Source organism: Sus scrofa, chromosome 9, assembly GCF_054392235.1.
Source record: "Sus scrofa isolate SSC_HxYL_T2T_F1_AM1 chromosome 9, Sscrofa_HxYL_maternal_Yorkshire_Landrace_v2.0, whole genome shotgun sequence".
Taxonomy (NCBI): domain Eukaryota; kingdom Metazoa; phylum Chordata; class Mammalia; order Artiodactyla; family Suidae; genus Sus; species Sus scrofa.
In genome coordinates, this window is record NC_139391.1 from 112,108,650 (window position 1) to 112,126,053 (window position 17,404).

At 37.4% G+C, this 17,404-nt stretch overlaps 1 protein-coding gene and 1 non-coding gene across 6 annotated transcripts in view; both read left to right on the forward strand.

The window, feature by feature from the left end:
* BCAP29 (B cell receptor associated protein 29) overlaps positions 1-17,404 on the forward strand; it is a 45,639-nt gene that overhangs the window by 11,566 nt on the left and 16,669 nt on the right. For 4 of the 5 annotated variants that reach the window (XM_021102603.2, XM_084977458.1, XM_021102604.2 and 1 more), the window contains exons 4-6: positions 2,558-2,708; positions 4,301-4,436; positions 9,340-9,448. In XM_021102603.2, the coding sequence (XP_020958262.1) occupies positions 2,558-2,708; positions 4,301-4,436; positions 9,340-9,448 (396 nt within the window). Of the gene's footprint in view, positions 1-2,557; positions 2,709-4,300; positions 4,437-9,339; positions 9,482-17,404 lie in introns of all 5 variants that reach the window. The other variant, XM_084977457.1, reaches the window with a different exon arrangement.
* Positions 12,800-12,934, forward strand: LOC146400089 (small nucleolar RNA U109). Its single transcript, XR_014816940.1, has one exon. It is a non-coding gene; the product is annotated as a small nucleolar RNA U109 (small nucleolar RNA).

Sequence of the window (17,404 nt, forward strand, 5' to 3'; positions counted from 1 at the left end):
AAGTGAGTAAAAAAAAAAAAATGGGTAGAGGATCTGAATAGACATTTCTCCAAAGATGATACACAAATGGTCAATAAGCATGTGAAATGATCCATAACACATTAGCCATCAGGGGAGTACAAAACAAAACCGCTTCATACCCATCAGGATGGTTGTAATCGAAAACACAGTTAACACCAGCTACAATGGAAAAAAATTAAAATCATTTAAAAAAAAAACACAGATAACAAGTACTGGTGGAGATGTGGAGAAATTGGAACCATTATACACCTCTTGTGGGAATGTAAACTGATACAGCTGCTTTGGAAAAGTTTGGCAGTTCCTCAAAAAGTTAGATGTAGAGTTGTCATCCAGCAGTTCCACTCCTAGGTCTGTACCAAGAGAAATGAAAACCTGTGTCAGTACAAAAAATTATACATGAATGTTCATGGCAATATTATTCATAATTGCCAAAAGTGGAGAAATAGAAAGTAGATTGGTGTTTACCAGGAGATGGGGGATGGGGAAGGATGATATTCTTATGGAATATAAGGGTTTTTCTTTGGGTTGATGAAAATATTAATGTGAGGGTTACACAACTTTGTGAATATACTCAAAACCACTGAATTATTCACAAATTATACAAAGGGGTAAATGTTATGGTATGTGAATTTTATCTCAATAAAGCTGCTATTTTTTTTAAAGCTCCTGCTGTGGTGCAGCGGGTTAAAGATCCAGTGTTGTCTCATCAGTGGCGCAGTTTCGATCCCTGGCCTGGCACAGTGGGTTAAGGATCCGGCATTGCTGCAGCTGTGGCGTAGGTCACAGCTGTGGCTCGGATTAGATCCCTGGTCTGGGAACTCCCATGTGCCACAGGTGCAGCCAAAAAAATAATAATTAGTTAATTAGAATAGTGGTAAAAATGGCCTTGATTTTCCACCTAGAATCTCTCTCCTGTATGGCAATAACTCTTTCCTGTGAATGCTGATGGCCACATGAAAGGAGCAACCTACTTGGTTAACTCCACTGGCCTTTGTGGGTTTTTTGTCTTTTTTAGGGCCGCAACTGTGGCATATGGAGGTTCCCAGGCTAGGGATCGAATTGGAGCTGTAGCCACCGGCCTATGCCAGAGCCACAGCAACGTGGGATCTGAGCCCTGTCTACGACCTACACCACAGCTCACAGCAACGCTGGATCCTTAACCCACTGAGCAAAGCCAGGGATCAAACCTGCATCCTCATGGATTTAGTTGGGTTCGCTAACTGCTGAGCCATGACAGGAACTCCTCCAATGGCCTTTGTGACTTCTAAGCAGATATATTCCCTAGGACTACAAGAATCCAGTGACTAAGAGTGCACTATAGATGCTATAATATGAAATCTGTTTTCCATTAGAAAGAAGTGATGGCCTTTGTGACTTCTAAGCAGATATATTCCCTAGGACTACAAGAATCCAGTGACTAAGAGTGCACTATAGATGCTATAATATGAAATCTGTTTTCCATTAGAAAGAAGTGATTCCCCTGAATCTAAAGGCTTAGCAGAATTAAATGCGTCAAAGAGCAGCTATCTGAACATTTCCAGGAGCAGGTGCCATCCACAAGCCAGTTGGGAGACCATGTGCCACCATAGATCAATCTCATTTTAACCCATCTATGTCAGTGGAAACATCAGTGTAATCAACTATTTCTAAAATCTCAACAATTTAATAAATAATTTAAAGTAATAGTGTACTATATATAAAATAAATAAGGACCTCCTGTATAGCACAGGGAACTATATTCAATATCTTATGATAATCTATAATGAAAAAAATGCATAAGAATACAAATATATAACTCAATCACCTTGCTGTACACCTGAAATTTTGAGAATCAACTATACTTCAGCTTTAAAAAAAAAAGTGAGGGGGAGTTCCTGTCATGGCACAGTGGAAATGAATCCGACTAGGAACTGTGAGGTTGTGGGTTTGATCCCTGGCCTCAGTGGATTAAGGATCCAGCATTACCATGAGCTGTGGTATAGGTTGCAGATGTGTCTTGGATCTGGTGTTGCTGTGGCTATGGCATAGGCTAGCAGCTGTAGCTGCAATTCAAGCTCTAGCCTAGGAACCTCCAAATGCTGAGGGTGCAGCTCTAAAAAGACAAAAGACCAGAAAAAAAAGGGGGGGAATAATAGATATAATAAAATACTAGTGCAATAAGAGAAATGAGATAGTCTCCTGGAATTGGTCGTGGTGGGATATATGTTATTGTCAATAGGTTGAATTTTAACCAACCTGTTAGGGCTAGAAAAAGTAAAAGATAATAGATGCAGTATAGCTAGAGGTGAGAGCGCAGTGATGGTGAGTACCAGATGAATAGTAAAAAGCAAAATGCAGTGACATTCGAAGTTTACCACTATCCACTTACTGAGTGTGATACCCTCCCAGGTACTGCAGAGGAAAGACAGAGAGCCTCCACCTAAAGTAGTCCATTGTCTAAAAGTTTGGTCAGTTATTCTAAAACTGCTTCCCATTTTAATAATAACTTTGTATTCTTTAAAGCTGAAAGTAATATTTCCTTCTTTTTCTCTAATAGATGCTGTAAGAGAAGTAAGAAAGTATTCCTCAGCTCATGCCATTGAAAGGAGCTCAGCTAGCAGACCTGCTGCCTATGAACATACACAAATGAAACTCTTTAGGTCTCAAAGAAATCTTTACATTTCTGGATTTTCATTATTTTTTTGGCTGTAAGTTGCCTTTTTAAGCACAATTTTAAAACATGATTTATGTTTCTCATTTTTTTCTGCCTATTTTATATAGATTTTTTTTCTTCTGGGCTATTTCGTCTGCTAACATCTTTATAAAAGAACTCAGATGACACACTCAAATATTACATCATAGTCATGGCTTGTAGGTTTGATAGGCCCCTAAGGCCCTGCATGGTCTGGCCCCTGCTTCTCTCTGGAGCCTCCTCTCATACGCTTCTCTGACATGTTTGCCGCGTTCCACCCACACTGCCCTGCACTGCTCGTTTGTTCATTCATTCATTCATTCATTCTGCATCAGAGTTCTGATTGTATACCTAATTCCTTTCTGCTTTAGGATCTTCATGCCAGCTTTTCCTTCGGCACAAACTCTTCCCTTTCCTCTTTCTCTGGCTAATTTCAACTCACCCTTCAGCCCCTTTCTCAGGAAAGCTGAGATCCATAAGCAACATTCCCCCATAGTAGGTGCGTCTCCTGTTGTACACTCCCACAGAATGTGTGGTATATGTACTTTTCAAGTGTCATTCATTGTTTTTTTTTTTCTTTTTAGGGCTGCACCCACGGCATATGGAGGTTCCCAGGCTAGGGGTCTAATCAGAGCTGTAGCTGTTGGCCTGTGCCAGAGCCAAAGCAGCACGAGATCTGAGCCACATCTGCTGCCTACACTCCAGCTCATGGCAATGCCAGATCCTTAACCCACTGAGCGAGGCCAGGAATCGAACTTGCATCCTCATGGATGCTAGTCAGATTCATTTCCACTGCACCACAACAGGGACTCCTTAAATACTGCTTTAACTCTTGCCTCCCCAACTAGAACCTAATCTCTTTGAGAGCAGTAACTGTGTCTTGTTTCCTGCCAAGTCCCCAGGGCCTAGCACAGCATTTCACACTTAACCAGTCCCTGAGAAAATAATCTGTTGAATGAATAACTGAAGATAATGATTAGTACTGCTAACAATGGAAGTTACCCATAAATAGAAGTCAGTGAATAGTTTTTAGGTTTGGCCAGCCTCACATAGTGCTCTTTAAATAGCAAATTTTGAACTGAGGTAAAATTAAAATTCTTCCTAGCCCTGCCACACTGAAATTCAGTTTTCTATTTCTCCTGGCCAAAGGCCTCTACAAAGAAAATAGGTACCACTGAATCTTCATTACAAATGCTAGTCTTCTAGCAAAGATTTTTTTTTTAAAAAAATGAGACATAGGCTTGTTTTGACTAGAAGTCTTGGATTAAAAATAGGTATATATTTCTGGAGGTTCCCCTGTGGCACAGTGGGTTACATGTCCATGTCTTTGGGAGGCATGGGTTTGATCCCCAGCCCAGTGCAGTGGGTTAAGGATCTGGCTTTGCTGCAGCTGTGGCGTTGGTTCAACCTGCAGCTCAGATTCGACCCCTGGCCTAGGAACTTGCATATACCATGAGTGAAGCCAAATATATATATTTATACATATATGGTTTTTTCCCTTAAACATCACCCGCCTCCACACCCATACCCGAAGGGGAGTCACTGGATAATTACTGCTTAAGGTCGCAGTTTCTGATACACTACTCTGACATTTTTTTATTTTCTTAGAGTGTTGAGACGCCTGGTTACCCTTATTACTCAGCTGGCAAAAGAGTTATCAAACAAAGGAGTACTTAAAAGTCAAGCAGAAAGTACCAACAAGGCTGCCAAAAAATTCATGGAAGAGAATGAAAGACTAAAACGGGTATTTAAATTTTCTTCTTAAAATCTAATATGAATGTTGTTGATATTCCCAAGGGGTGTTAGAGTATTTTTCAGCACCAAAAAGAGAATTTTCATAGTTGATAAGTAGAATACCGTGATAACAATATTCTATGAAAGTATGTTTCAGAAGTATTTTATTATCTTTAGATTTGTGTTTTCTCACAGTTTCCCTCCATAGTAGGTTAACTCCATTGGACCTACTTCCTGTGATCCAGGGAGAAAACAAGTGTTTTGAGAGGATGAATTTTAATTCCTTTGTTACCGTCAGTTTTACTTAATTACCTAAAGCAAGTTTTAATAAGTCTCTATGTTTCCATTTCCCTTTTGGTTAAATTATTTTTAAGCCCTTTTTTTTTTTTTTGTCTTTAAATGATGTTTGTGTAGGAAGCAGAGGGAAATAGTTGACGTAGATTGATAACTGCATATGATATTTTAAATCTTTAATTTGGTTCTGTTGCTGATAATTCTTTGAGAACGCCATGTTGTCTTTCTCCTGCTGCTCAGAGTGTGTATCAGGTGATGTTTTCCACATTAAGTAAAAAGAACAAATGGAATATACAAAATTACTTTGAGTATTTTTTTCTTAAGTTTAAAATTTAGAGGTCAGATCTCATAGCTTGTTTTCAGTTCATACTAGGCCCTATAAGTTTTCCTTGAAATACTTTCTTTGTCTGCTTAAAAAAGGAATCAGGAGATCCCTTCGTGGCTCAGTGGAAACGAATCCAACTAGTGTCCATGAGGACACGGGTTCGATCCCTAGCCTCGCTCAGTGGATTAAGGATCCGGTATTGCCATGAGCTGTGGTGTAGGTCACAGATGCAGCTGGGATTCCTGGCATAGGCTGGCAGCTGTAACTCTGATTCAACCCCTAGCCTGGGAACTTCCATATGCCACAAGTGCAGCCCTTAAAAAACAAAGAAAGAAAGAAATGAAAAAAGAACCGGTAGAACTATTCCTAAAATAATGCAATAAGGTTATTTCCCTACTATAACTTAATGAAGTACAAGCAGTCTATATATTAGACCAAGTTATATTTATGTAAAAAGTATTGTGAATCCAGGAGTTCCCATCATGACTCAGCAGTTAACAAACCCAACTAGCATCCATGAGGACTTGGGTTCGATCCCTGGCATTGCTCAGTGGGTTAAGGACCTGGTGTTGCCGTGAGCTGTGGTGTAGGTTGCAGACACGGCTCGGATCCCGAGTTGCTGTGGCTCTGGCGTAGGCCGGCATCTACAGCACCAATTGGACCCCCTAGTCTGGGAACCTCCACATGCAGCAGGTATGGCCCTAAAAGCCAAAAAGCCAAAACAAAAAAAAAGGCGTTGTGAATCCAACAGTAGAGAATTATCCAAGTTCTAAAAGAGAATTATCCAAGTCCTAAAAATTATTCCGGCCTCTTAGAGAAAAGAACTGTAAGCATCACCTTTCACTAGTTGTAAATGAATTAGCTGTTACATAGTACAATATAAAACTTTCTAAAACCTATTAAGGCAAAACTCATTGCAAAAAAAAAAAAAATATTTTTGATGCTATAGTGTCATGGTCATCTACTCAAACCCATGTTTTACCTATGTTGTCTGGTTATTTCCACTGCAGCAAAAAGGTAAAGTCCTTTTTTCATAGAAACAGGATTGAAAAATGTTTCTTTGGGTTGATTATGACCAGCATCTTTTAAGGAAACTTTTAGAGAATAAGCACTCGTTTATTACTTTGTTTTGAAGAGACACTGATCCATATATGTCATGTAATTTTTCCCTTCATTGTAAATACAGGTCTGGGAAATCAAGCTGTTGGGTGTTTCTGTATTCAGAAGCAAGCGATAGTCACTGGAGTGTTTCACCAGCACAGTCAGCCTCGTTTTGTACCTTAATATTATTTGCTTCATTTTCTATCCTTTGATCTCATTGCACGAAACAAAAACCTCAAGGCCTCGGTTAATATATGACCGCTAAACTCAAAAGCACACAGCCTTGTATTTGTAGATTTACGATGTATTGGTCTTGATTTAAAATTACACCCATCATGTTAATTAGTTGTAACTACTGTCGAACACTGCTTTTTTCCCTCATATTCTTTAGGAGTTTTCCTCTTACTCTTGAGCTCTAAAAAAAAAATGGAAAGTGTTTTTGTAGTTTGGGTGCTATTATTTTTCTCTGTATATAGTGTATGTCTATAATTAATGTACTTAAATCATTAAATTAGTCTTGTCCTTCAGAAAAAAGCACCTTCCACAAAACATTTCTTTTGAGATTGTTTTCAGAACCAGTCACTAACTTGCAAGGAAATTTATTTCATGATTACTGATTATTTGTTCCGCCACAATTTCTTCCTTTTTTTTTCCCTCTCCTTTGGTCCCGTGGTTTCCTGATTCCCTGCTTCTGCATTATCTGTGCTCAGTCAGTGGCTCTAGATACACAATAGGTGCACAGATAAACCAGGCTGAAGCTAGTACACATCAGAGAGAAAGTCTGCAACCTGAATATAAATATCGGTGCCCAAAGTGTAACTGGTTGACCAGTAAGGGACATAGGTCAGAAGGTCAAAAATGACTTCTTTTTCAAGACATGTTTTGAAATACCAGCTGAGAAAGGATAAAATTGCTAAAACATCCCTTCATTCTCCATCAGAGACACATTATCTAATGGAGAGTGCTCTGCCCTAAAGCCCAAAAGACTTGGGTGCCAGTCCCAGTTCTGCCAGTAATTAGCATTGTGACCTGGGGCAAGTCACATTATTTCTTCTGGGCTTCAAGTTATAAATAATAGCTAAGATTGTTCAAATGCTTCACAGTAAGGTATTAACGCTTTCAATTGCTGCAACAACCCTATGAGGCCGGTACTGTTGTTATCTGCATTTTATAGATGAAGTAACGGAGGCACAGAAAGGTTGACTTGCACAAAAATCATTCTGCTAATAAGAGAAAGAACTCAGGTTTCAATCCAAGCAGGCTGCCTCTAGAATCCGCACTCTTAACCACAGTATTTCATGCCCTTCAATCAAATGCCAGCCTATGAAATGACTTGCAGATGGTGCTTGGGACCCCTTTCTGTTCCAATACTCATTTAATGAAATAATTACGAAAGACCAATTAACTTTTAATTTAGCTACTTTAATATAACAGCAGTGACAGAGCTTTACCTCTTTATTTTTTTCGGGGGCCACTTACCAAGGTGGGAAATGTAAGTGGGACACTGAACACGTGCATTATTGTAACTGGTAACTATTGAATTTCAGATTCCGGAGCTCTTGGTCTTTCTCTAGCATCAAGTTACACATAATAAAGTTGAACAAGTTTATAGGTGCAGTAATGAAAGCTTATTTACAAGACCAACACAAAATCCAACTTTTCCAAGTCAGTGACATATAATAATTCAAGCAGTCAGTGTAAACATTCCTGTAACTCAGTCACTCTCTTCCAATTTGGGCAATCACTGGAGACTTTGTGAACTGAAATCGGTGAAGTAACAGGATTGTTTTGAACTTGAAGTAGTCAACAAATTTATAAAGACTTGGAGGGTTTTTTCCTAGTTTCTACTCTTTGAAAAAATTTTTTGTTGTTTTTTAATTTTGAAGATACGAGACTTCTTTGGTTTTAATAGGTACTTGAGTCCTTTATCTCCTAAAAAATTTTCCTGGAATTATGTAATATATTCATGTAAGCTTTAATTCCCCCTTTGGATCTACTGAATCTCCTTTATAACAACAGTAGTACTAGTAGTGCTGTATTTTATCTTGTGGTATAGTATTTATGCTTGTCTTATCCTTTCTGTTAGATCAAAGTTACCTGAAAGCGGAAACCATATTTCTCTTATGTTTTTATTCTTTATAGTACTAGCATTGTAAAATATTTGCATAGGAGTAGCAGTATTCAACAGAAATTTGTGAGTTTTGTTTAATATATCAGCTTATGTTAGAAAAGGAATCACTGTGCAGTGGAAATTCTTTTCTGTTTAAAATTGCCCTGAGTTGCTTTTTTACCTGACTGTGGGAGCCTTCTGTATCAAATTGCTGCCACTTTGTTTAGTCAAATAACCCACACCAGTATGTACATGTTCTGTTTTTTAAACTTTAATCTAATTTGCCTTTCTTGGTAGCTTAACATCTTAAAATTTCTTTTAGATAAGTCAGCTCCTTAATTCTATTAACAGTAATGGTTTCTATCTGGACATACAGATTATGAAATGTTTACTCAATGATGTTTTTATTTTAGTCGTATTTTACTGTTCAGATCTTAATTTTTCTTGCCTAGAAAAGATAAGCCTCAAACATAAAATAAGTGTTTGAAAAGCCAGAATAGATTTGAAAATATAAAGAACATTATAAAGGAGTAACTGAATAAAAGCAATTTGGAGACTGTTCAATGAAAATTAGGTAGACTTTTCCAAGCATAGAGGTGGCCCAGTCATTCTCCACTTACCCATCTCTATCCTCCACTTATCCATCTTTATCCATTATAAATTCATCTATATAAAACTCTTCTGAGTAGACAGCTCTGCAATGGGAACACAGTGGCTTTCCAATTAATATTATCTTCAGAACAATGTTTTTTCTTTAGATTTACATCACTCAGTTAAGGAAAAGACATTCACATTATTTATCTGAATATTTTTGAAAATACAATTTTAATTTAACTTAACCAGAAATGCTTGTTATTTTCATTTCAGAGATTTTAATCATAGAAGAAATTTTGTATGTGTGTTTGCCTAGTATCAAGTTTCTGTTAGCAAAAGTACATTTTAGAAAAGTATAAAATACTGAAAAGGACAAAGAATAAAATAAAGACTAGTAATTTAAAATATGTTATTCAGCTCTTTTCCTGGAAGAATGTCTGACTGTTGCAATCCAAGCTTACTTCTTTCTATAACTCTCTTTTCTGATAGCTTTTGAAAAACTATGGCAAAGAAGAAGATCACATTTTGGAAGAAGAAAATAAAAAACTAGTCGAAGACAAGGAAAAACTGCAAACTGAATTAAAGAAGGTTTCAGATGGTAACGGTGTATGCGTGTGCAGAAGTAGAAAAAGTATCATGATATTTTATGCTACTACACTTCATTGTTTTCCCCAAAACAAAACTAATGGCTAAATGTTCTTCTGGCTAAAACAGTGAGTGACCTATTTATAAATTCCTGCTCAAATATGAAGATAAAACATTGTTTCAGCCAAGAGAAACATGCTCTGTTATGCAAAAAAACATGTAGGTGTTTCAGATCTGTGTTGTAAATACAGATGTTCCTGCCTTAGCAAAAGAGCTATATGTTCCTAAAGAGTTGCTTGTAAACACATTTTTGGAAAATGAATCACCTTTTTCCATCATAGTGTATTGCTTCTTTGAAAGAAGCAACCACAGGGGGACAGTTTTGGTTACAGGAAAATACCTGGCTTATCGCAAGCTCTCATATTTTCTACCTGCCAGAAAACGTTCCTTGAAAGAGATGGCTGGGGATAGAGTAAGTCACAGTCTGGGATGTCAGCTGAGAGTTTGAACATAGCATTCCAAAAGACATTTCAGTGAGGGCTTGGGCTAGGGCGTCCCAACACCATTTCACTGAAGGCAGCTATTTCAGTTTTCTTCATCTTATTCGAGAACAAGTTATTATTGCCTGGGGCCGCAGAGCACAAACAAGTAGATACCACAAGGCCATTGGCATTCCAGGAAGCTCGGAATAAAAGTTTATGGCTCGATCCCTGAGCAACATTCCTGCGTCTGACAGGCCTGATTTAGTCCAGACACTGGGGTAACTCAGCCAGAGTCAAGACGATGATCAGTGCAAAGACCTTCTCCAGTTTCAGATCTCTTCCACTACTTTATGTTGCAAATGAACTGGAGAATGGTCAGTGACTGAATCAAAGACTTTCTTTATGCCGTTTGTAAGGCTGGATTTTTTAAAAAATAGGCCTCTGTATAATTGACATTTCTATACTATAACTTGCTGGTATTGATTATCTATTTAAATTGTTTGGGTAGGGTTAAGTTCACCAAGATATATTTGAATTTGAGATGGAAGGCCTAAAGATAAAAGCTAATTCTGTTTTTAAAAGCATCCATAGGGTATTTCATATGATATGAAATATATAGTCATTTTCCTCCTTATTTAAAGTAAAAAGAAAATCATTTAGAGGCCATAGGTTAAAAAATTAACCTTCTAGACAAGGGTTGATATATGGTTGGTATAGTATAGCCCAAAATTCTAAATCCTGTAATAGTTTGCACTGTTGGCTCTTCTGCATTTCCAAAAGATTTGGAACATGACCATGAAGTTTTAACATTTGTATGAAAATAAATTTAGTAATCAGACATTTCAGAAGAGAAATAGTGTTCTTTTTTTACCCAGCACAAAATATTGCTGCTAATCCTTCTGAAGAATGCAAGGGACTATTTCCAAAATGCCTTTAATTAGTTTAAAAATTATTATAAATTCTTGCCTTCTTTTTTTCATATCTGTCAAGGATCCTTTTCCTTATGTTGTAAGCAGAGTAGTACAGACAAGAAAAGCTTAACACCTCTCTTAACCCTGGCCAGCTTAGTTTTTCTCCCTTTGCCTTTCAAAAATTCCACTTCTGAGATACTTTGAGCTTTAACCTCACAAGTCTGATGTATAACTCTAAATTCATATTATTTTGATTAATGTGAAGAAACTCAATATTTCTTGAACAGGTAATTCAGATATTTGGAGAAAATGAACTCTTTGATAATATAGGCATTTTGTTTATAATCTGATAACAAGAGATACCAAGTTTCTGTGTTTGAAGTGTAGACTGCAAAACTACCTTCAAAGTGTTGAGGTAAAAGCAGATTTTACCTGTTTGGGTATGTCCTGTTTGGTTCCTGCAAGATATGTAGTATTTTATGAACACATTTCATTTACCCAGAGTTTTTATTTTAGATAACATTATTACTGACCTTGAGAAGATCAAGATTCCATTTTTTTTTTTGGTCTTTTTGGGGCTGCACCCATGGCATGTGCACCCCAGGCTAGGGGTCGAATCAGAGCTACAGTCACTAGCCTATACCATGGCCACAGCAACACGGAATCCGAGCCATGTCTGCAAGCTACACCAGAGCTCATGGCAACACTGGATCCTTAACCCACTGAGCGAGGCCAGGGGTTGAACCCACATCATCATGGATCCTGGTTGGGTTCGTTAACCGCTGAGCCACGAAGGGAATTCCCCAAAGTTCTATTTCTAAAGGAAATATAACCCTGGCTATGTTGTCCTGGCCTATACCAGTCAAATCCATTCATTGAGACAAGAACTAAGAAATTAATTATACAAGATTTGAATGAATTCAGCAGCACAGTGCTTTGTACATAGTACCATTCAAATATATTTATTGATTTCTAAAAGTGAGGCTGACAGTGCTTTAAGAATTGTTTCAGAAAGTTTCTTTATATTTGATAACTGAGTAGAAAAGCAATGTAGTTTATTTTTTAATAGAGGTAAATAGAGAGTTTTCCATATGAATTGTATATGGAAGTTCCCAGGCTAGGGATCAGATTGGAGCTTCAGCTGCAGGCCTGTGCCACAACCCACAGCAACACCGGGTCCGAGCCACATCTGTAGCCTATTCTACAACTTGTAGCAACATCAATTTGCCAGTTCGTTAATTACTGAGCCAGGTCAGGAATTGAACCCAAATCCTCACAGAGGCAACATCAGGTCCTTAGCCCACCGAACCACAACAGGAACTCTTGGTGTTTCTTTACATGAAACATTTTTTCCAAATATATTAGTGGAAGCAAAGCATGAATCCAAATGTCTATTTAAACTGATTCACCCCAAGTTGGAAAAGTGTTATTCTGATGGCAGGTAATAAGGGCACTCAGTCTCTCAGTAGTGCGAGTATCCCCATCAGTTTTTACCACCAGCTCAGGATTTTGACCAGAGTTAGTAAATTACCTGTGCTTCAGTGCAATACTGTGACCCTAGTGAGCCAAAAGAGAGTGTGCATGGCCCAAAGCACCCAATTTACACTCAGGACTAACTTAGTCAGGCGTAAAGACCTGATCTGTTGTTTTTAATGATCTGTTTAATGGTAACTCTGATGTCCCAGTGTGTGGAGTAATTGGGAAAGGGCACTGCCATGAATAATGAGAACTTAAGCTCTGAAGAATTTATAAAGTTCACAAGCTCTCATAGAACAGACATTATATGTAGTGGAAAATCTTCTGATGTCCAAGAAGAATGACTCCAAAGGACTCTTCTAGGAGAGCTCCCCTGTATTTATTCTTAATACTTTAGCAGAGTTTATTCTTAAAACTAGAGGAAGTATATGCTGTACAGTCATTGCTTGTGTTCAGGCAGTGGTAAAAGTAGATAGGATTTTAAAAGTGAATGAGTTGTGTATGGAAATGTCTCCTTCTCATTCCTTGAGGAGCAAAAGTATATCCATAATATGCCACATTGAAAGTTGTCAGGGCTGCCAGTCTAATAGTGGAGGCTGAGTACTATTCTAGTGTACTTGTCCTACATAAAGGGCAAAGAAAAAGACCAAAAAAAAAGTGAGGCAAATTCCTTGACCCTGCCCTTATTCTTTGGTACTTTTTTCTTCCTTCCTTTCCTTTTCTTCCTTCCTTTCTTTTTCTTTCTATCAGCAATTTTTTAGGAACTTTTCAAATAATATATTCATTGTAAGATCATTTAACATGGAACATAATTTAAACTGTCCTTAAAAAGCATGCCTATTGAGGATAAAGCAAATTTTGTTTTATTTCTTTTTCTTCCAGTTTTATTGAAATTTATTTGACATACGGCACTATATGTTTAAGGTCTACAGCATAATAAATTGACTTACACGCATCATGAAGTGATTACCACAAAAAGTTTAGTGAGCATCCCTCTCAAATAGGTACCAAAATAAAGACAGAAAAAAGTTTTTCCTTGTGGTGAGAACGCTTAGGATTTACTCTCTTAACAACTTTTATGTATAAAATACAGCAGCGTTCAGTGTATTTATAATGTTGTACATTATAGCCCGAGTCCTTACTTAGCTTATAACTAACTGGAAGTTTCTACCTTTCAACTATGTTCATCTGAGTCTCCTCTCCCCACCCCCAACCTCAAGTAACAACAAATCTGGTCTCTCCCTTTTTTTAAATTCTCTTGTTTTTTTTTTTTAAATTCCTCATACAAGTGAAATCATACAGTGTTTGTCTTGCTCTGACGTAATTCATCTAGCATAATATACTCTGGGTCCATCCATGTCATCACAAATGGCAAGAGTTCATTCTTTTTTGTGGCTGAGTAGTATTCGTGTGTGTATGTCAGACTTTTTTATCCATTTTATCTACTGGCAGGCATTTAGGCTGCTTCCATATCTTGCTATTGTGAATAATATTGCAGTGAACATAGGGGTACATGTATCTTTTCTAAATAGCGTTTTAGTTTTCTTTGGATAAATACCCAGGAGTAGTACTTTAAAGCAAATTTTAAATGGTACCTAAATAAAATGTATACAAGCAAAACAGAAACTGTGGGTAAAGGTTCATTCTCTGTGCCTAAGTATTGGCAACATATAACAGGGATCTTAGAGTTGGACTAGGAAATGGAATCTTCTAACACTACTTAAACTAGTTTATCAACTACAAGGTTTCATTTATTCAACTCTGAACTAGTTTATTCAGTTCTCTTCCTGGATATGCTTCCAAAACACCATGGCTGACCTTGAAAAGAACTAGCATTCTAGCATTTCCTTTTACAGGCCAACTTTCCTATCCTTAAAGATGTTAGAGTTTGTAAAAGAATCGTCACCCCCAATAAACAAGTCGTGCTAACATAGGGACCAAGGAATGAAAATATTTGAGGTGCATTATGAGAGAAATTCAAGATCCAGATAAGAGAGAAAAATTACAAGATAACTACTATTCTATGTACCAGTAACCCCAAATTCCTGCCTCTTTAGTCTTAAGCAAGAATAAGACCTAAAGCTTTTTATACAAAGTTAAAACTGTGAGGTTTCTAGTTCCATATAGAGGAACTATTTGAGCCATCTATCTATCTGAAAATAAATTCCCAGTGTTCCCTTGCAGTGCAGTGGGTTAAGGACCCAGTATTGTCACTAGGGTGGCTCAGGTCACTGCTCTGCCTCATGTTCATTCCTTGGCCTGGCAACTTCCACATGCCACAGGCACGGCCAAAATAAGTAAGTAAGTAAATAAATAAATAGATTCTCAAAGTCTTAACCTAAGCATATTTTACAGTTGCAAACTCTTGTTGGAGTGAACTATCTTTTTTTCAATAGATGACTCTATTTAATATGATCCTAAGTGATTTTTTCTTTTCTTTTCTTTTCTTTTATTTCTCTCTTGGCCACCCCACGGCATACAGAGTTCCCTGACCAGGGATCAGATAAAGACGCAGTTGATCTGTGCCATAGTTGTAAGCTACACCTCAGTTGGCACCATGCCAGATCTTTATCCCACTGTGCCAAGCCAGGGATCAAACCTGCATCCTGATGCTGCAGAGACACCACCAATACCATTGCACTACAGCAAGAAGTCCTAAACTGTTTCTTTCTCTTCTTTACTTTTTTTCTCTTCCCTTCCTTTCTTTCTTTCTTCCACCCTTGCAACATGTAGAAGTTCCCGGTCCAGGGATCAAACCCAAGCCTCAGCAGTGACAATGCCAAGGAGGGAACTCCAAACTCAACAGTCTTTAACTTGCAGTTATATCGAAGCCACCAGCTTATTTTAAAATTTGTAATCCTTTAAAAAACTTGGTAGGAGTCCCCACTGGCTCATTGGGTTAAGGATCTGACATTGTCTCTGTAACAACTCAGTTGCTACTTAGACACAGGTTCGATCCCTATCCCGGCAGAGTGGGTTAAAGGATCTGGTGTTGCTGCAGCTGTGGCATAAGTCACAGCTGTGACTCTCAGATTCAATCCCTGGCAGGACTCCATGTGTGTGGGTGTGACCAAAAAAAAAAAAAAAAAAGTGGTTTTAGTCATTTTTTTGCTTTATGGCCTTTTAAATGAGTTTTTATTATTTGAATAAGAAAAAACATATTTTCTGATAACTCCTATGGAAGTTTCTGCTTCTTTAACATCTCCTTTCCTTCTTTTATTAACTGAAAAATAAAAGTCCCATGTTTTGAAAGAATAGCATAGTTTGACAGATGTGGCTATAGATCGTATATAATTTATAGAATATCAGTTATTTAAAACTGACCCATCCTTTTAGTCAGGTTTTACCTTTTAAGGTTTTTTTTAAAAATAAAAGATATATTGACATTTATTAGTTTATGTTTCTCCACATGCAGTTTATGTTATTATTAAACTAGAAGAAGGCTTTCTTGCTGTGGACTACTTTCACCTTTCTTTTCTGTGAGCTTTTTATCTGTTTCCAGGCCTGTACATGTAAAATAAACTGTTTTAGTGTCATCCTGTGACCAGAAGGCAATAGCTACAGGGATGATAGTAACTTGAGACAGAAATTCAAGGATATCTTTCCATTGACAAAACCAGCAGGCATAACTGATGCTACCTGAGGAGAAGCTTTTATCAGCTCCCTGAGGGGCATTAAAGCAAGAGAAAACAGTCTCTTCCCTGAAGAGCTTATAGCCCAGATGGATTGATCCAGCATATACACATAAACTGACAACAATTTATTTCTTGCCCTGTATGATATGAATTAGTTTACTAAAAAACATGGAGTGGTGCAGCCCTAAAAAAACAAAAACCACCATGGAGTGGAGAATGCCGAATGCACACTGAATAACAGAAATGTTCCAGATGGTAAGGATGTAATCAAGCATAGTTCTCTATGTTGATGGACATACAGATAGGATCAGCTTGTGCCAGGTTTGTGTTTGCTGCCAAATAACGTATAGAAATTAAGCTGGACAACTCTGCTCTGAAAACACTTCTGAAAAGCAGTCACCTGGGAAAATGAGCTGGAAAATGAAAGAAGGAAAAACCTTCTCTTCCTGAAGCAAAATCTCATTGCAGCACCCCTGACTGTAGAGCCTTTGTTCTTTTTCCTTGAGGAAAATTGATAGAGATAAAATGGGGAGCTTCTTAGGAGGTTTCTTAAAATTTCCAGTATCAGTTAGATCCTTCTCCTCTCGTGTTCAGATGTTTTATAATTCTTTTGACTATGTTTATAATCTAAGAGAAAGTGTTAAGACTCTTAAGTGTGTTTTAGGACAGGGATCAGCAAACTATGGCCCATGAGCCAAATCCAGCCTACTGCCTTGATTTTAGAAATTAACTTTTATTGGAACAAAGCCGTGATCATTTGTTTACGTATTTTCTGTGACTGTGGAGTTAAGTACACTGGACAGAGTCCACAAAGCATAGAAAGCTAAAAATATTTACCATCTGGCCCTTTACAGAAGTAGTTTACCAACCCCTACTAAGGGTCTTCAAATAAAGAATAATACCTTTTTCAGTATAAATGAGATGATAGGGAAGAGATTGGTTTCTGCTGTTACTATTGTTATAAAATTTGCCGTGCACCTAAGTGCTTCTTGAATGTTGATCAGATAATTTAAGAAATTATATATGCTTATATATGGTAAAACTAGTTTTTATACTCAAAGTAAATTGACTCATTCACTTCTCATATATAATGGTTTGTAAATTCTTCTGGAGTCTATGTGTTCCTTGTGCATACACATGAAATTGCTTTATAAAGCATAGCCTTTTCAAAGCAATTTGTATAAGCTATGCCTACACAGTGTTCTGCCTAAAATGTACATCCTGACTTTTAAGTGCAAAGCAGGCACATTAATGTAATCTGTAATTACTCTTTGCTAAATAACAGAGCCAAAATTGTTTTCTTAAATACATTACTTAGCAACCTAACTAAGATTAATGAAGGAAGTCTTTATGCATATATTGATGTTTCTTTCGCCAACAATGTAACAGTGGGGCTGATTTAATTTATTAAATTAGAAAACCTACTCATCAGTTCCCTGGCCCAGAGTGCCAGTAATCTTTATAA